At 46.0% G+C, this 19,487-nt stretch overlaps 1 protein-coding gene across 2 annotated transcripts; it reads left to right on the top strand.

The window, feature by feature from the left end:
- Positions 1 to 589: 589 nt before the first annotated feature.
- LOC122915619 (signal-regulatory protein beta-1-like) lies at positions 590 to 19,191 on the top strand. 2 transcript variants are annotated; one of them, XM_044262379.1, is made up of 5 exons: positions 590 to 702; positions 1,440 to 1,793; positions 15,015 to 15,368; positions 18,357 to 18,464; positions 18,992 to 19,191. In XM_044262379.1, exons 1-5 carry the CDS (start codon positions 633 to 635, stop codon positions 19,009 to 19,011), a joined length of 906 nt encoding a protein of 301 aa, XP_044118314.1. In that variant the 5' UTR covers positions 590 to 632; the 3' UTR covers positions 19,012 to 19,191. The 2 variants fall into 2 exon arrangements, with proteins under 2 accessions (XP_044118314.1, XP_044118315.1); XM_044262380.1 differs by lacking the exons at positions 18,357 to 18,464; positions 18,992 to 19,191 and adding an exon at positions 15,636 to 15,730.
- The last annotated feature ends 296 nt before the right edge of the window (positions 19,192 to 19,487 follow it).

The raw sequence follows: 19,487 nt of genomic DNA, 5'->3' as shown, positions 1-19,487 counted from the left end.
CAGCCATCAGAAAGGAATACCTAACTTTTGCATCAACATGGATGATGTGGAGATTATACTGAATGAAATAAGTCAGAGAAAGTCAACTATCATATGGTTTCACTTATTTGTGGAACATAAGGAATAGCATGGAGGACATTAGGAACAGGAAGGGAAAAAAAGTTGGGGGAGTATCAGAGCAGGATATCAACAATGAGAGATTTGGACTCTGGGAAACAAACAGAGGGTTGTAAGGGGTGGGGGTGGGGGGATGGGTGAGCCTAGTGATGTGTATTAAGGAGGGCACAGATTGCAATGGGACTCTGGGTGTTATACGCAAATGATGACTCATGGAACAGTACATCAAAAACTAATCATGTACTATATGGTGACTAACAAAAAATGATTATAATTAAAAATTAAAAAAAAAAAACAAAATGTAAGAAGAGGCCCCTCTCACCATGTGAGGCCTCTCTGCCCGATGTCTGTTTCACAATCAAGAAACAGAACGCTGCCTCACAACCCGGTTACTGCGTCATAGATGCTTCCTTCCTCTTCTATCCCAAGTGGGGTGGGCTGTTCCTCCCCACCGAATAAAGGCCCATTGCCCTAGTACACACATTTGCAGAAAGCGGGACCCTCAGGCCTTCTCAATGTGGGTCCCTGCCTCTAGACCCTGCCCTCCTCCTCACCTGCTGCTGGCTCTGCTGTTGGGACTCACAGGTGAGCATTGTCTTGAGGGAGATTCCCCATTCGCTGCCTTCTAAACCTCTCCCTGCCCTGGGCATTTAGGACCTCCAGGTAAACACAGGTGTGCTACCCAGACTCTCCGCAGAAGGCCTGCCGCAGAGCTAGGACTGTACTCCTGACTTGCAGATGGGGAAACTGAGGCAGAGAGAGCAACCAGCCCAGTGCCACCTACTTAGGTTAGTGGAGCTACTGGGGTTCATGTTCAGCCCACTCAGCTCCACAGTTCATCTTGTTAACCATGTTATGCTGAGTGGCTCCTCAGTGGAGGCCATGTGCAGAAACATCAGAAACAGAGAGGCAAACAGAAGAGATATCCTACATCACACGCAGAGATCTCCTGAGTTCCACTGTGCTGCGTGTACTCACAAACTCTTGTTAATGATGTGCTGCATGTTCCTAGGTGCCAAATAGTTACTGAAGTTTAACATGTACTATAATTTCACTAAATGAGTTTGTGTTTCTCGATGTCTCCAGAGACTAGCTAGTCACCAAGGCAGGAAACCCAGCTGAAAATTCAAAAGGGTCAGTGCGACATCATTGAGCCTCTCTGGGTCTTTGTTTCCTCAGTTGTGATGGGATCTCCCTTTACAGGCTCAGGGCGAGGGCTGCTACCAGTTGCACTCTCTCAGGGAGCTGTTGTGCATAAACACATGAAGAGATGCGCAGGATTAAGGCAGGATGACTAGACAACTGCTCTGTTTTCCCTCCAGGTGTGGCCGGTGAGGCAGGGTTGCAGGTGATCCAGCCTGACAAGTCAGTGTCTGTCACAGCTGGACAGACAGCCTCTCTGCGCTGCACCATGACCTCCCTGCTCCCCACAGGGCCTGTTCAGTGGTTCAGGGGGACAGGGCCAGGCCGGGAGTTAATCTTCAGTTACAAAGGAGGCCACTTCCCCCGAGTAACAAATGCTTCAGACACCACAAGGAGAAACAACATGGACTTTTCCATCCGCATCAGTAACATCACCCCAGCAGACACCGGAACCTACTACTGTGTGAAGTTCCTGAAAGGGACCCCTGATGTGGAGTTTAAGTCTGGACCAGGCACCCAGGTCACTGTGAGCAGTGAGTATGGCCTAGGCCTCCTTTGTCCCCTGGTTGTGATAACAAGTCAATGAGAATGCCCTCCATTGTCTGGGCAAAAGCTAAGAATCAGGCATTGTGGTGGGTGTCCCGGACTTCAGCCCGTTCCACGGATCAGGGAAGTTGAGGCTTAGAGAGGTCCTGTTGCTTACTCAAGGCCCCTGACAAATGGTAGGAAAGTCTAGAACCCCAGTCTGTGGGTCCACAGTTCTCGCCTTTTGCAATCCTGACTAGCCCTCTAGTTCCAGGGATGAGGGACTTACAGTCTGAGTGACTTGCCCAGTCACATGACCCAATCTAACTTCTGCCTCCAGAGAGTGTCCCCTCCATGTGGCTGACTCTTCTCTACTCAACACTTACTGAGCACCTGCTGTGTGCAGGCTCTCGTCTGCCTGCAGGGGAAACAGGGAACAAAACAGGCAAGGGCTCCTTTCTCATGAAGCTCACGTTCCCTTCCCTTCCTGTGGACAAATGCACCCAGGGCAGGGAGGTGGGTTATGTCTCTCTTTCAATGTAGAAGAATCACAGTGAGAAGAGGTATTAGCTCACTGTTTATGCTGAGAGCCCAGGATGGAGAAGATGCCAGAGGCTGGGCATTTGTTGTGGGTCTGTGCAGAAAAGCATCTTGCAATTCAGGGACTGACTCACATAAGAGTACTGAATCTTCTCTCAGCTCCTGGACATAGGCATGCGGGTGGTTTTATCCTGATTGTGCAGGTGTTACAGGAGTTCCCAGTCATACCCACCTTGCCTGGGCACCAGCACTAGTAGGTGGCTTCAGCATCAGGTAGATCTGTTCCTTCTGGGAGAGTTCTCCTTCCTCTTCCCCAAGCTGCCCACACAGGGGATGCCCTGGCTGAGAATGGATGAAGCTGGAGGGACCATCTCAGCCCATTTACAGATAACACTGAGGCACAGCAGATCCGGCCTGAGCAGGGAAGTGAGCCACAGCCTGTCTCACAACCCTGCTCTCTGCATACTCACTGTGCTGGCCAAAGTGGGAGAAAGTGCCCACCCTCTCCTTGAAACTCTTGTAAATCTTGTATGGTTCTCTTTGTCAGCAGTAAACATTAAGAAAACACGGGAAGAGGTGGGCTAGCTTTGCACCCGCAGATCAGACAGGTATGCAAACATCTGGTGAAGTGTCGAGCCTGTTCCTGGAGGACATAGCTTCTCACATGTAAGAGCCTTTGGAGTCTTTCCCCTGATATGTGGTGATGCTTCTTCACTGAGCAGCCTGGGGCACCAGCCTGGACAGAGCAGAGGGGCCCCCGCAATCCCAGCAACACCGGGCACCCCATTCCTGGCTCTGCAGACTAAGGATGACTGGGAGGCACATCCTGGAGGGTACTCGGCTCCGTGAACAAGAGTTCACATTCTAGACTCAGCCGTCGGGACCCGACATCTTCCCTCTGTTGTCGAGTCAACCGCTCCCCATAAGCGCTTGCAGTGAGAATGTCAGATGGAAAAGGAGGGTGGCTGTCACTGTCGGGCTGGAGAAGGTGAGATATTTGCTCTGTTGTGGATGAAACTGGAGGCCACAGGAAGTGGAGGAGGAGGAGTCCTGAGGAGGACCCCTGCTGTGCTAGGACCAAAGGAGCTTGGCTCCTTGGTAAGGGAGAAACAGAGACCACCCTGGGGGAGTTTCCTCACAAAGTTGTCCTTATTTTACAGTTAATGGATCACAGGGAATAATTTCCAAATCCATGATACTGAACAGGGCCACGCAAGCTCTATATATTAGGGCTGGAGACGAATATTCTATATATTAGGGCTGGAGACGAATAAAATGAGACTGAGGCAACTTCTTTCAAGATATGTCTCCAAAGGCAAAGGAAACAAAAGCGAAGATGAACTTTTGGGACTTCATCAAGATCAAAAGCTTCTGGACAGCAAAAAACAAAACAAACAACAAAACAAAGAGGCAACCCACGGAATGGGAGAAGATATTTGCAAATGACAGTACAGGCATATTTTCGATTGTGTGGGGTTTGGTGCCACTAAACCCTATGTTATTCAAGGTCAGTTGTAAAGATGGAGAAAAATAAGAACAGAGAGTATGAGAAGAGAAATTAAAATAACAGTGGGAAAAGAATAAGACAAAATAAAAAGAGAGACAAGAGAAGAAGTAAACTATTTTAATTAATTATTTTATAAGAATTTAACCTTAATCTCACGAAACAAACTGTGGGTTGCTGGGGGGAGGGGGTTGGGAGAAGGGGGGTAGGGTTATGGACATTGGGGAGGGTATGTGCTTTTGGGTAAATTGGAAGGGGAGATGAACCATGAGAGACTATGGACTCTGAAAAACAATCTGAGGGGTTTGAAGTGGCGGGGGGGTGGGAGGTTGGGGTACCAGGTGGTGGGTATTATAGAGGGCACAGCTTGCATGGAGCACTGGGTGTGGTGAAAAAATAATGAATACTGTTTTTCTGAAAATAAATAAATTGAAAAAAAAATTCAAAAAAAAAAAAAAAGAATTTAACCTCAGTTAAAAATTCCCCAGTGCCTTTACCCAACTTCATATCCTTAGGATCTTAAGTCAGAAGGATCATGTAAAAATTTTCAGAATACCTTAACAAAAATAAATAAGTTAATTTTAATAAATTTATATACAGGAGGAAAACCATCTTATATAGTTAAAGAGCTGTGATCATATGTATGGCAATCATCTTAGAAGATATTACTCAGAGTAGAGAGGATATATTTAACTAGTGTGATAATCACAACTTCAGCAAGAGTGAAGGTTCTGATGCTCATGAGAATTTTATCTCATTTACATAAACACTGCTATACTCTGTCATTTATTCTGAAACTTAAGTATAGTTTATGAGACAATTTTAAGCTAATGGAAAATTAGTGACATTTGTTTACTACAAGGAACTAGCTTTAAACAAAGGTCTATCCTAATGAACAATAGTGTTTTAGTTATCTTAAGAAAGTGAATGCTATTAAAATTTGACATAAGGTACTAGATTGCTTTATAAAAGACTTAATTTTCTTAAAGAAATAAAATAGGAGTATGTTTAATATAACTTAGTTTTTAGTAAGCTATTTTTTCTCTAATTTTTCGATATTAGGTCAAATTAATTTTTTACATTGATGTTGTATCTTATAGTCTTGCTAATTCTTCTTCTAGTTCTGTCACATTAGATGCATTTGACTTTTCGGTATACACCATAACATTTTACTTCTTCCTTTTAAATCTTAATGGCCTTTATTTCTTTTCTCCAAAATAACATTAAATAGGAGTTGTGAAAGAACAACAACAAAAAAGAGAGACTGAGGTTACTGTCAGCCACTCTCTGATTCATCTGCTCTTTTCCATCTGTGTTTCCAATGATAAATTCCAAGCACAACTGCTTGCATTCCCTTACTTGCCCCTTCCTGCAACCCTGTGTGGTAGGAGAGGGAAGGAGAAATGCCTCCTGTCCCATGTCACAGAGGAGCCACACCGTGCCATGGCAGTGTCTGCAGTCAGCTGGGCAGCCTGGTTCCGGCTTTCTTGGGGGTCCCCTGTCCCCTGAAGGGACTGCTGCACACCCTCTCTGACCTCAGTGAGGTTTGCAGGGAGGCAGCTAGGAGTGGTTGATGCCAACAGTCAGACCCATCAGAAATGACCTTTCTGTGCCCAGTCTGGTGGGGAGTCACCTGGCAGAGAAGACAAGGGGCAACTTGAGCTCGAACCTGAAACTGCACCTGGGTCCTGGCCTTGACTCAGAGTTCGGTTCTGGAACCTCCTCTGTGGGAATTGGAGAGGACAACGCCTTTCACACACTATCAGAAGGGGAGCGGGTTCTCCACAGCACCTCATGCGTATCCTGAGCACTGATGTCTTCAGAGTTCCACTGTGCTGCATGTACTCATAACTCTTGTTAATGATGTGCTGCATGTTTCCTAGGAGCCAAATTGTTACTGAAGTTTAACATGTACTATAATTTCACTTAATCCTCAAAACAGTCTCTACTAGCATGTTGGGCCACACTGTACATTTACAGGGAATGCACTTACCTCTGTGTGTGTGTGCATGCATAGGAATGGGCATAGGGAAATGTACACACATGCATTTGCACACACACATGGGATTTTGGAAAACACTTTGCTTTTTCTCCTCATAATGCAGCCAGTCTACGTGAAATGCACATTAGAACGATGTTTGGATCCCTGTCTCTGAGCTACTCACCCTCTTCTTTAATTCTCTAAACCTACCTCTCACCCCTCACCAAGCTCTTGAATTAAAAACAAACTTCTTCTTGGTAAAATGAATAGAACCTTGTGTATTACTACCTTGGAAATGCCTCCATGCTGGATTCAAGTAGGTGAGGAAAGAAGGGGACACAAATTCAGAGACTCCTGCCTATGTGATCTGCATCTGTAATTATATCCATTTTCATATCCCAATCCCAATTATCTGATTGGGATTGGGATATAATGCCTCCGTGCCTCAGGAAATCTCATGAGTGATAACTTTCTAAATTCCTGAGCACTCACCATGTGCCACACACACACCTGGAAATGCTTATGTCCATTATGTCATGTGATCTTTGTATCCAAGGCAGACATTCCTGTCACCCCTACCTTGGAGATAAGAAAAGAAGGCACAGGAGGGGGGACAAGATGGCGGGGTACTAGGAAGAGGCGTCTTTTCAGCTGGTACCCCAAAGTGAGCTGATTACCTACCAAAGAACTCTGATCACCCATGAAATCAGCCTGAGATCAGAATTATACACGTCTGGATCTCTACAGGGGCAGAAGACGCCAGTGAGCAGGTAAAGCGGAATGGGAACGGCGGACTGATATCGGAAGATAAACAAAAGGGGGAGGGAGCCACCAGAGGCGACCGGTGCAAAAGTAATACCCCGATACGAGCGAGAGTGCTCGCTCTGGGGACCAGCATTAACTTGGAGACTGGTTGAAAGCACTCCAAAAGAGCAAAGGATCTCGGGGGGAAATTGTGGGAATCGGGGCGGCTAGGGACAGGGGCTTAAGTCCCCGGTCCCAGACGGCCTCCCCGGCGCGGAGGCAGAGAGAGTGCGGTGGAGAAACCGGCTCCTGGTCCCTAAGCCGCCAGCGCGCCCCAGAGCGCGGGGGTTCCGGCTCCTGTGAGGGGATGGGAGCTGCGCCGGTCTGCAGAACACGCACTCGCCCTACCACAAAGCTTGAGATGCGCGCCCACGTCGCTCCAGCTCGCCTGGGTTTCTAAGGCCCTGGGGCGCTTCTTGACCCGGGCCATTGTTTCAAAGTCTAAGCCGCGCGCACGCGAAACTCTTCCCCGGACAGGGGCGCGCAAAAGCCCAGCCTGCGGCTTACGGACCAGCGCCCCGTTCTCAGTGCCCCAGACGCGCGCCCGACCCACAGCCGCCTCTGAAAAGAGGTGCGCGCAAGCCGGGCACTCCCAGCCCGGGCCGGCGGCAAAATCTCAGTGTGCGATCGCTGCTTGGAACCTCTCTGGCGGTCAGGAGCTCCCAGACAGCTGCCACTGCCTTGGCTTTGGGGACGAGCAAAAGATCCTGCGCCCCCAGGGTCTTTAACTTGGAACCTGCACTGCCAGCGTCCAAGGGGGAATTTATTCAGCTTCTGCACCCAGACTGAGGCTTCTCTCTGAGACGGAGATCAGGAAGTGTTCCAGGGTGCACCTTGACTGCACCAGAGTTGATACATCCAGCTACATCTGTTCAGTCTTCTCCCACCAAAATGACTAGGAGGAGGAATGCCCAACAGAAGAAAAATACAGAGGATGGACCTTCTGCAACAGAGCTAACGGCTATCAACATAGACAATATGTCGGAAAGAGAATTCAGGCTAACAATTATCCAGGCAATAGCTAGGTTGGAGAAAGCCATGGATGACCAAACAGAATTGATTAGGGCCGAACTGAAAGCGACCAGACAGGATGTTCACAATGTTAGGGCGGAGCTTAAAGCTACCAGGGAGGAGGTGCACAATGCTCTCAATGAGTTCCAATCTAATCTAAACTCTCTCAAAGCTAGGGTAACTGAGACAGAAGATAGAATTAGTGATCTGGAAGACAAACAGAGAGAAAGGATCAGGAGGAAGCCTGGAACAAACAGCTTAGATCCCACGAAAGCAGAATTAGGGAAATAAGTGATGCCATGAAGCGTTCCAACGTCAGAATTATTGGAATTCCTGAAGGGGAGGAGAAAGAAAGAAGTCTAGAAGATGTCGTGGAACAAGTCCTTCATAAAAACTTTCCGAATCTAGCGAATGAAACCAGCGTTCATGTACTAGAGGCTGAACGGTCTCCACCCAAGATTATACACTCCAAAAAAACATCACGACACCTGATAGTCAAATTGAGAAATTATAATTGTAGGTATAATCTCTTGAAAGCTGCCAGGGCAAAGAGGCTCCTTACTTACAGAGGGAAGCCCATCAGAATAACGTCAGACCTGTCCACAGAGACCTGGCAAGCCAGAAGAGGCTGGCAAGATATATTCAGGGCACTAAATGAGAAGAACATGCAGCCAAGAATACTTTATCCAGCAAGACTGACATTCAAAATGGATGGAGAGATAAAGAGTTTCCAAGACCGGCAAGGCTTAAAAGACTATGCAACCACCAAGCCGATACTGCAGGAAATATTAAGGGGGGTGCTATAAAAGAGGAAAAATCCAAAGAATAGCATTGAACAGAAATATAGAGACAGTCTACAGAAAGAAAGACTTCAAAGGTAACTCGATGTCAATAAAAACGTATCTATCAATAATCACTCTCAATGTGAATGGCCTAAATGCACCCATAAAACGGCACAGGGTTGCAGATTGGATAAAACGACAGGACCCATCCATATGCTGTCTCCAAGAGACCCATTTTGAACCTAAAGATACACGCAGACTGAAAGTGAAGGGGTGGAGAAGCATCTTTCATGCCAATGGGACTCAAAAGAAGGCTGGGGTAGCGATTCTCATATCAGATAAATTAGACTTCAAACTAAAGACTGTAGTCAGAGATACAGAAGGACACTACATAATCCTTAAAGGGACTATCCACCAAGATGATCTAACAATTGTAAATATCTGTGCTCCCAATATGGGAGCAGCCAATTACTTAAGAAAACTGTTAATCAAGATAAAGAGTCATATTGATATGAATACACTAATTGTAGGTGATCTTAACACGCCTCTTTCAGAATTAGACAGATCATCGAAGCAGAAAATCAATAAAGAAACAAGAGCATTGAATGACACATTGGACCAGATGGACCTCATAGATATATACAGAACATTCCACCCTAAAACAGCAGAATACTCATTCTTCTCAAGTGCACACGGAACCTTCTCCAGAATAGACCACATACTGGGTCACAAATCAGGACTCAGCCGATACCAAAAGACTGAGATTATTCCCTGCATATTATCAGATCACAATGCTTTGAAACTGGAGCTCAATCACAAGGAAAAGTTCCGAAGGAACTCAAACACCTGGAAGCTAAAGACCACCTTGCTTAAGAATGCTTGGATCAACCAGGAGATCAAAGAAGAACTGAAACAATTCATGGAAACCAATGAGAATGAAGACACTTCGGTCCAAAACCTATGGGATACAGCAAAGGCGGTCCTAAGGGGAAAATATATAGCCATCCAAGCCTTGCTCAAAAAAATTGAAAAATCCAGAGCACACCAGCTGTCTCTACACCTTAAAGAACTGGAGGATCAACAACAAATCAAACCAACTCCACACATAAGAAGGGAAATCATCAAGATTAGAGCTGAGATCAATGAGGGAGAAACCAGAGATACAGTAGAACGTATCAATGAAACTAGAAGCTGGTTTTTTGAAAGAATCAATAAGATCGATAAGCCACTGGCTACACTAATCCAAAAGAAAAGAGAGAAATCCCAAATTCATAAAATTATGAATGAAAAGGGAGAGATCACAACTAACACCAAGGAAGTAGAAACAATCATCAGAAGTTATTATGAACAGTTATATGCCAATAATCTTAGCAACCTAGATGAAATGGATGCATTCCTGGAAAAATATAAACTACCAAAATTGAACCAGGAAGAAATCGACAACCTGAATAGACCGATATCTAATAACGAGATTGAAGCAGTGATCAAAAATCTCCCAAAAAACAAGAGCCCAGGACCTGACAGATTCCCTGGGGAATTCTACCAAACCTTCCAAGAAGAAATGACACCTATTCTCCTGAAGCTGTTTCAAAAAATTGAAGCAGAAGGAAAACTTCCAGACTCTTTCTATGAAGCCAGCATTACCCTGATCCCCAAACCAGGCAAGGACCATACCAAAAAGGAGAATTTCAGACCAATATCACTGATGAATATGGATGCTAAGATTCTCAACAAGATCCTAGCCAACAGGATCCAACAACACATTAAAAAGATTATCCACCTGGAACTAGAGCGTATCATGCTTAGCGAAATAAGTCAAGCGGAGAAAGACAACTATCATATGATCTCCCTGATATGAGGGAGTGGTGATACAACATGGGGGCTTAAGTGGGTAGGAGAAGAATCCATGAAACAAGATGGGATAGGGAGGGAGAGAAACCATAAGTGACTCTTAATCTCACGAAACAAACTGTGGGTTGCTGGGGGGAGGGGGGTTGGGAGAAGGGGGGTAAGGTTATGGACATTGGGGAGGGTATGTGATTTTGGGTAAATTGGAAGGGGAGATGAACCATGAGAGACTATGGACTCTGAAAAACAATCTGAGGGGTTTGAAGTGGCGGGGGGGTGGGAGGTTGGGGTACCAGGTGGTGGGTATTATAGAGGGCACAGCTTGCATGGAGCACTGGGTGTGGTGAAAAAATAATGAATACTGTTTTTCTGAAAATAAATAAATTGGAAAAAAAAAAGAGGAAAAAAAAAAAAGATTATCCACCATGATCAGGTGGGATTCATCCCTGGGCTACAAGGATGGTTCAACATTCGTAAATCAATCAATGTGATACAACAAATTAATATGAGAAGAGAGAAGAACCACATGGTCCTCTCAATTGATGCAGAAAAAGCATTTGACAAAATCCAACATCCGTTCCTGATTAAAACGCTTCAAAGTATAGGGATAGAGGGAACATTCCTGAACCTCATCAAATCTATCTATGAAAGACCCACAGCAAATATCCTCAATGGGAAAAAGCTTGCAGCCTTCCCGTTGAGATCAGGAACAAGACAAGGATGCCCACTTTCACCACTCTTATTCAACATAGTATTAGAAGTCCTAGCAACAGCAATCAGACAACAGAGAGAAATAAAAGGTATCCAAATTGGTAATGAAGAAGTCAAACTCTCTCTCTTCGCAGATGACATGATTCTTTATATGGAAAACCCAAAAGACTCCACCCCCAAACTACTAGAACTCATATAGCAATTCAGCAGCGTGGCAGGATACAAAGTCAATGTGCAGAAATCAGTGGCTTTCTTATACACTAACAATGAAAATACAGAAAGGGAAATTAGAGAATCGATTCCATTTACTATAGCACCAAGAACCATAAGATACCTGGGAATAAACCTAACTAAAGAGGTAAAGGCTCTATACTTGAGGAACTATAGAACACTCATGAAAGAAATTGAAGAAGACACAAAAAGATGGAAGACCATTCCATGCTCTTGGATCGGAAGAATAAACATTGTGACAATGTCTATACTGCCTAGAGCAATCTATACTTTTAATGCCATTCCGATCAAAATTCCACCGGCATTCTTCAAAGAGCTGGAGCAAATAATCCTAAAATTTGTATGGAATCAGAAGAGACCCCGAATCGCTAAGGAAATGTTGAAAAACAAAAATAAAGCTGGCGGCATCACCTTACCTGATTTCAAGCTTTATTACAAAGCTGTGATCACCAAGACAGCATGGTACTGGCATAAAAACAGACACATAGACCAGTGGAACAGAGTAGAGAGCCCTGATATGGACCCTCAACTCTATGGTCAATTAATCTTCGACAAAACAGGAAAAAATATACAGTGGAAAAAAGACAGTCTCTTCAATAAATGGTGCTGGGAAAACTGGACAGCTATATGTAGAAGAATGAAACTCAACCATTCTCTTACACCGTACACAAAGATAAACTCAAAATGGATAAAAGACCTCAACGTGAGACAGGAATCTATCAGAATCTTAGAGGAGAACATAGGCAGTAATCTCTTCGATATCAGCCACAGCAACTTCTTTCAAGATACGTCTCCAAAGGCAAAGGAAACAGAAGCGAAAATGAATTTCTGGGACTTCATCAAAATCAAAAGCTTCTGCACAGCAGAGGAAATAGTAAAAAAAACAAAGAGGCAACCCACGGAATGGGAGAAGATATTTGCAAATGACAGTACAGACCAAAGGTTGATATCCAGGATCTATAATGAACTCCTCAAACTCAACCCACACGAAACAGACAAACACATCAAAAAATGGGCAGAAGATATGAACAGACACTTCTCCAATCAAGAAATACAAATGGCTATCAGACACATGAAAAAATGCTCATCATCATTAGCCCTCAGGGAAATTCAAATTAAAACCACATTGAGATATCACCTTACACCAGTTAGAATGGCCAAAATTAACAAAACAGGAAACAACATGTGTTGGAGAGGATGTGGAGAAAGGGGAACCCTCTTACACTGTTGGTGGGAATGCAAGTTGGTGCAGCCTCTTTGGAGAACAGTGTGGAGATTCCTCAAGAAATTAAAAATAGAGCTTCCCTACGACCCTGCAATTGCACTCCTGGGTATTTACCCCAAAGATACAGATGTCGTGAAAAGAAGGGCCATCTGTACCCCAATGTTTATAGCAGCAATGGCCACAGTCGCCAAACTATGGAAAGAACCAAGATGCCCTTCAACGGATGAATGGATAAGGAAGATGTGGTCCATATACACTATGGAGTATTATGCCTCCATCAGAAAGGACGAATATCCAACTTTTGTAGCAACATGGACGGGACTGGAAGAGATTATGCTGAGTGAAATCAGTCAAGCAGAGAGAGTCAATTATCATATGGTTTCACTCATTTGTGGAGCATAACCAATAGCATGGAGGACAAGGGGCGTTAGAGAGGAGTAGGGAATTTGGGTAAATTGGAAGGGGAGGTGAACCATGAGAGACTATGGACTCTGAAAAACAGTCTGAGGGGTTTGAAGTGGCGGGGGGGTGGGAGGTTGGGGGTACCAGGTGGTGGGTATTATAGAGGGCACAGCTTGCATGGAGCACTGGGTGTGGTGAAAAAATAATGAATACTGTTTTTCTGAAAATAAATAAATTGGGAGAAAAATAAAAAAAAAAAGAAAAGAAGGCACAGAAAGGGCCAAGGTCGCTGAGTATAAGTGAGAGATCTAGGATCGGAACCTAGGCAGTCTGATTCTAAATCTCACAGGTCTAACCATTGCTCTTCTCAAATCCGATGACCCCACTTTCATCCCATGAGATTTCTGCAGATCTTCCAGTCACTGTGGAGAAGGGGGTTGTGTGGTGAAGAACGTTTGTAGTTCGCTTCTCTTAAGTGCTTCTATATTCTGGGTATATGCAAGTGTTTGTTTCATCCAAGTCATCTATGTGGGAAACTCAGCTTCTGATATGATGTCCTGAGAAATTCTCCACTGAAAATAGACTCCCTCCGAAAGGGATCACATTGGGCAATTCACACATTATACAAATATATACCTACTAGGTGACATGAACAGTTATATTAACATAGGGCATGTTGATGAGTAAAAGAGACAAAGTAGTTGCCCTTGTAGAAGTTGTATCATAGTAGAGGAAAGGACAGGAAAAAATAGATGCAATAAATCAGTAAATAACAGAGGCACAGAGAGTGATGAACATTAAGGAAAAAACATGACAGTGCAGCTGGATACAAAAATGGGAGAATTGCTAGGGTGGGATGTATTTAAACAGGTAGCCTGGAGCAAAGATTGTAAGAAGGTGGGGGAGTGAGCTATGTGATTTTCTGGGGGAAGAGCCTTCCCAAACAGCATGGGAACAGCACAAGGGCAGAATGCTCTTGCTCTCTTCAAGGATTTGGGATTTTATTCTGAATGAAATGGTATCTATGCAAGGTTTTGAAGACAGAAGTGACACAATCTGACATGAGTTTCATTCTAGCATTTGGTTGAGAATGGATACCACAGGACAGAGAGAAGTAGCTAGAGCCCTCAATAGCTCAGTGCATCCATGCAAACAAGGAAAAGTGGTTTGCAGCAAGAGAGCAGTCAGCAGAGAAAGGGGAGAGAGGTCACACTGTGGGTGCCTGCAGTAGGGGAGCCATTAGGATGTCCTAGTGCATAGGAATTGAGGTGGGAAAGAAAGGCACCCAAGGCTCAGAACCTAAGCATCTGGGAAAATAAAGGTGCCTCTGCTGAGATGTGCAAGGATGTGTGGGAAACTGAGTTCAGTTTAGGATATGTTAGCTGTGAAAGGTTTACTTCTAGCTAAGAAACAGTTCGAATGGTGTTCGGACCTACAAAGCATAGCTCAGAGGCAAGGCCTGGGCCAGAAATAGAAATAAAAGGATTATAGATACACAAATGGTAGATTTTTTACCTTTCCTTGGCTCCTCATGACCACCTGATCCTCTTCCTTCTCCCCTCCCATTTTCCCTCCATGACTCCCTCCATGGTGAATTCCTGTTTCTTCCCATTTTTGTCCTAGCACTTCAGCTTCCTGACCCGTCTTCTCCAGACTTGGAAACCAAAGTATGTGATTTTTTTTAGCGCATCCAGGACCTGTTTGTAACAGCTCGTGCCCTCCTTAGGAGGCATGTTTGGTTGCAAATACTGCTAAGTGCATGGGTTTTACCAGCTCACACTCTGCAAGGGTGAACCACAAATTTCCTCCCTGAGGAGTAGCTAAGAAATGGAAAAGGACACTGGGTGTATGTCTGATGCACCAGCAGCCTGCTTCTCTGATTTCTATCCCTGCCTGGTTTTGAGGACACTTCACGTAAGAAAGAATGAGTTTGCGTTTCTTGATGTCTCCAGAGACTAGCTAGTCACCAAGGCAGGAAATCCAGCTGCGAAGTCAAACCTGCTCTGTGACACATCATTGAGATTCTCTGTGTCTTTGTTTCCTCGGTTATGATGGGGTGTCCCATTCCAGGCTCAGGGCAAGGGCCGATCCTGGTGTGCACTAGGTCAGGGAGCTCTTGTGGGTAAACATGTGAGGACACGCACAGGATCACGGCAGGATGAGGAGATGACTGCTCTGTTTTCTCTCCAGGTGTGGCCGGTGAGGCAGAGCTGCAGGTGATCCAGCCTGACAAGTCAGTGTCTGTCACAGCTGGACAGACAGCCACTCTGCGCTGCACCCTGACCTCCCTGCTCCCCACAGGGCCTGTTCAGTGGTTCAGGGGGACAGGGTCAGGCCAGGAGTTAATCTTCAGTTACAAAGGAGGCCACTTCCCCCGAGTAACAAATGCTTCAGACACCACAAGGAGAAACAACACGGACTTTTCCATCCGCATCAGTAACATCTCCCCAGCAGACACCGGAATCTACTACTGTGTGAAGTTCCAGAAAGGGACCCCTGATGTGGAGTTTAAGTCTGGACCAGGCACTCTGGTCACTGTGAGCGGTGAGTATGGCCTGGGCCTCCTTTGTCTCCTGGTTGTGACAACAAGTCAATAAGAATGCCCTCCATTTTCTGACCAACAGCTAAGGATCAGGCGTTGTGGTGGGTGTCCCCAACTTCAGTCCATTCCACAGATCAGGGAAGTTGAGGCCTGGAGAGGTCTTGATGCTTGCTCAAAGGCCCCTGATAAATGGTGGGAAAGTCTAGCACCCCAGTCTGTGGGTCCAAAGCTGTTGACTTTTCCAATCCTGACCAGCTCTCTCGTTCCAGGGATGAGGGAATTACAGTCTGAGTGACTTGCACAGTCACATGATGCAGTCTTACTCCTACTTCCAGAGAGTGTCCCCTCCATGTGGCTGACTCTTCTCTACTCAGCAGGTACTGAGCATCTGCTGTGTGCAGGCTCTGGTCTGCATGCAGGGGAAGCAAGGAACAATATAGGCAAGGGCTCCTTTCTTTCTTTCTTTCTTTTTTTTTAACAATTCTTTTTTTTTTAATTGTTTATTTATTTGACAGACAGAGATCACAAGTAGGCAGAGAGGCAGACAGAGAGGAGGAAGCAGGCTTCCTGCTGAGCAGAGAGCCAGATTCGGGGCCAGATCCCAGGACCCTGGGATCATGACCTGAGCTGAAGGCAGAGGCTTAACCCGCTGAGTCACCCAGGTGCCCCAAGATCTCCTTTCTTATGAAGCTCCCATTCCCTTCCCTTCCTGTGGATGAATGCATACAGGGCAGGGAGGTGGGTTATGTCTCTCTTTCAGTGTAGAAGAATCACAGTGAGAAGAGGTATAAACTCACTGTTTACACTGAGAGCCCAGGGTGGAGAAGATGCCAGAGGCTGGGCATTTGTTGTGGGTCTGTTCAAAAAGCAGCATGCAATTCAGGGACTGACTTCCATAAGAGCACTGAGTCCCCCTCACCTCCTGGACATAGGCATGCAGGTGGTTTTATCCTGATTGTGCAGGTGTTACAGGAGTTCCCAATCATACATTCCTTGCCTGGGCACCAGCGCTAGTATGTGGCTCCAGCACCAGGGAGATCTGTTCTTTCTGGGAGAGTCTCCTTCTTCCCCAAACTGCCCACACAGGGGATGCCCTGGTTGAGAATGGATGAAGCTGGAGGGACCATCTCAGCCCATTTACAGATGAGGACACTGAGGCTCAGCAGATCTGTCCTGAGCAGGAAAGTGAGCCACAACCTGACTCACAGCCCTGCTCTCTGCACACTCACTGTGCTGGCCAAAGTGGGAGAAAGTGCCAACCCTCTCCTTGAAGCTCTTTTAAGTCTTATATGGTTCTCTTTTTCAGCAGTAAACATTAAGAAAACATGGGAAGAGTCAGGCTAGCTTTGAACCCCCAGATCAGACAGGTATGCAAACTTCTGGTGAAGTGTCAAGCCTGTTCCTGGAGGACACGGCTTCTCATGTGTAAGAGCATCCGGAGTCTTTCCCCTGTTGTGTGGTGTTGCCCCTGAGCAGCAGTGAACTTCACCTAAATTCCACAGCTTCTCCCCCAGTAACAGCCAGCCAATCCATAGTTCTTGTAATTAACACATTATTTGCAGAATGGCAGGATACTCCCCTCCTCTGCTTACACCAGCCTAGGACACCACGGTGAGGTTTCAGCAGTGACAAGGACAGGGCAAGTCAGCACCTACCCTGCTCTACCTCCCACAGGACTGGGGGCCACATGACCAGCTGGCAGAGACCTAGGTCCAAATGTTCCCGTTAGAGCTGGCTTTCCAGACCCCAAGCAGACAAACTCTACACATCTCCCGGGAGGGAGACTCTCAGATGACATGAGAAGAGAGAAAGCTCACTGTGTATTGCTGCCTGATCCACCTGTGTGAGAGCACGAAGGAGGGAGGACTGGCAAAGGGAGATGTTGACACAATTCAGCATGGGAAGCCTCAATTACTGACAGAGAGGTAGCAAGGTGAGTGCTCTTCATGAGTTGTTTTAAATTGAGAGGATTGGCTTAGCCTCTGTATCCTCACTTCTAGGATGCCAGCTCCCCTCTAGAAACAGGGGCAAACATGGTCAATATAACTCTTTCACCTCAGAAAAAGTCCAGGGCCCCACCCAGAAGAGACCTGCCATCCTCTAACATGCCAGAGGCAAATATGGTGAGAACCTACTCTTTCCTTTAAGATTGCTCTATATATTTAAAAAAATATTTGGATTTTTAAATTCAAATATAAAACCAAAAATGGGTCTATGTATAAAGTAAAAAAATCAGAAGCTGTCCTTCCAGATCTAACAGTCTATGTCCGACAGAAAGACTTCGGCTGACAGTGGCAATGGTGTACGAGTGAGCTGGATGATGTTGGAAATTCTCCTGAGCATTAGACCAAATTTCCTTGTCTCCCCAGGATATTGTCCAGCCAGCAGGTCTCCTGAGGTCAGGTCACCTTATGGACTGCCTCTTCACCTCTGTACGTGGGAGTTGTCAAATCATGTGCATGGAGCAAAGCAGGGCAGCCTTAACCCCACTGACTGTGACATCTGTTCTCACTCCACTTGAGGCCAGCTGGACATTTGGTCCTATGAATCAGAGAGTTTAGCTTTGTCCTGGTCCAAAGACAAGGTCTCAGAGTCATCCTGCAGGCCAGCAGTGAGGGGGTTCCCTGGATCTGAGCCATGTTATCCGTCTACCTTCTGTAAACTAGGAGCCTGCTGGCTCATCAGAAAGAGGCTGTATGACCTGCTCCACTGGATGTGAGAACCAATTCGGTAAACCAGACTTCCTGAGTGCACATTCCTGAGTGCTCTTTCTCCCCACCTTTTCCCTCAAGAAGGACACCTGGCAGCGAGAAAGGAGTGAGTGAGGTGAGAAACGTCTTACCCCGAATTCTGCCTTGAACAGGGGAAGAATTCATGAACTTCAGAGCGTTGATAAGCCTGAGTCACTTCAGATACAGTAAGTGGAGGACCCAGGGAATGGACTCTAGGGTGCCCCCTTCTGATGGTGCCTCCTATTCCTTCTTTTCCAGAGTTGAGGCCATCTACTCCAATCCTGATAGCTGTCACCCTGGGCCCGAAGCTGCTGCTGCTCATCATTGTCTCTGCCATCTATGTCCACAAGAAGCGAGGGCCTGATTGTAAGTTGTGGGTCAGGGAGGGAAGGTCAATGTTAGTCCCAGAAAGAGCCAGGTCAGGGAGAGTGTCAGCCCACAGGTCACCTGTGGTCAGTGCCCACCTGGAGTAAAGAACATGTGACACACCTTCCTTGATACCCTTGGAAGTCTCAGGGTTCCCATTCCCTGAGGTGTTGGGGGAGGGGGCATTTAGCCTATAAAAGGTGGGCAGGGTCAAAGTCTATCAAAGAGTGTGGACAGAGTCCTAGGGATTCTGGGAAGGAAGTGGGCAGAGAGGCTGAATGAGAGGCAGCTGGGTGGGAGGATCCCTTGGAGACCATCACTAGATTATAGAAACTAGGGCTCCTTTGGGGTCAAGACATCTGTGTTTAGAGGAAGGCTGACAGGTGCCAGAGGGCTGCTCTGAGGACAGCTTCCAATGACCCTATGTGGGTCATACTGGAGGGGATGGGGATGGGGGTTCAAGACCAAAGGGGGGAAGCTTAAGTGGCAGAGTCCTCTATCAGTGGCTGTCTGTCCTTTCACAACAGGTGTCTCAAGAATAAAATAGCACCAAGAACATAAGAGACTCATGAGGAACATTTCTGGAATGATGAGCAAATAATCAACTGTGAACATGGGTACCACAGCTCCTCCCTTCCTCCCCTACTATATGCCACCCTCAGTCTCTGCTCCTTCCATCCTTGAGGGGCCAAGCCAAAGACAAGGAACAATGAGAAGCTTCCCCAACTCTGCCCCCAAATACCTTGCTTCCTCCCAAGACCCACCTGTCCACAGTCCCTTCTTCTCCTTCTCACAATTTTTTTTTGCGAGCTATTTGTATAGAATACATTCTTTTTTTAAATTTATTTATTTTCAGAAAAACAGTATTCATTATTTTTTCACCACACCCAGTGCTCCATGCACTCCTGGGTATTTACCCCAAAGATACAGATGTCGTGAAAAGAAGGGCCATCTGTACCCCAATGTTTATAGCAGCAATGGCCATGGTCGCCAAACTATCGAAAGAACCAAGATGTCCTTCTC

Source organism: Neovison vison, chromosome 8, assembly GCF_020171115.1.
Source record: "Neovison vison isolate M4711 chromosome 8, ASM_NN_V1, whole genome shotgun sequence".
In the NCBI taxonomy this organism is placed as follows: Eukaryota; Metazoa; Chordata; class Mammalia; order Carnivora; family Mustelidae; genus Neogale; species Neogale vison.
This window is presented reverse-complemented; position numbering and strand designations above follow the sequence as displayed.

Bases quoted from the DNA above. Each gene is read 5' to 3' on its own strand.
- LOC122915619 (XM_044262379.1), top strand. From the start codon at position 633: ATGTGGGTCCCTGCCTCTAGACCCTGCCCTCCTCCTCACCTGCTGCTG. The intron at 1,794-15,014 runs GTGAGTATGGCC...TTTTCTCTCCAG, and splicing joins CACCCAGGTCACTGTGAGCA to GTGTGGCCGGTGAGGCAGAG. The intron at 18,465-18,991 runs GTAAGTTGTGGG...CTTTCACAACAG, and splicing joins CAAGAAGCGAGGGCCTGATT to GTGTCTCAAGAATAAAATAG.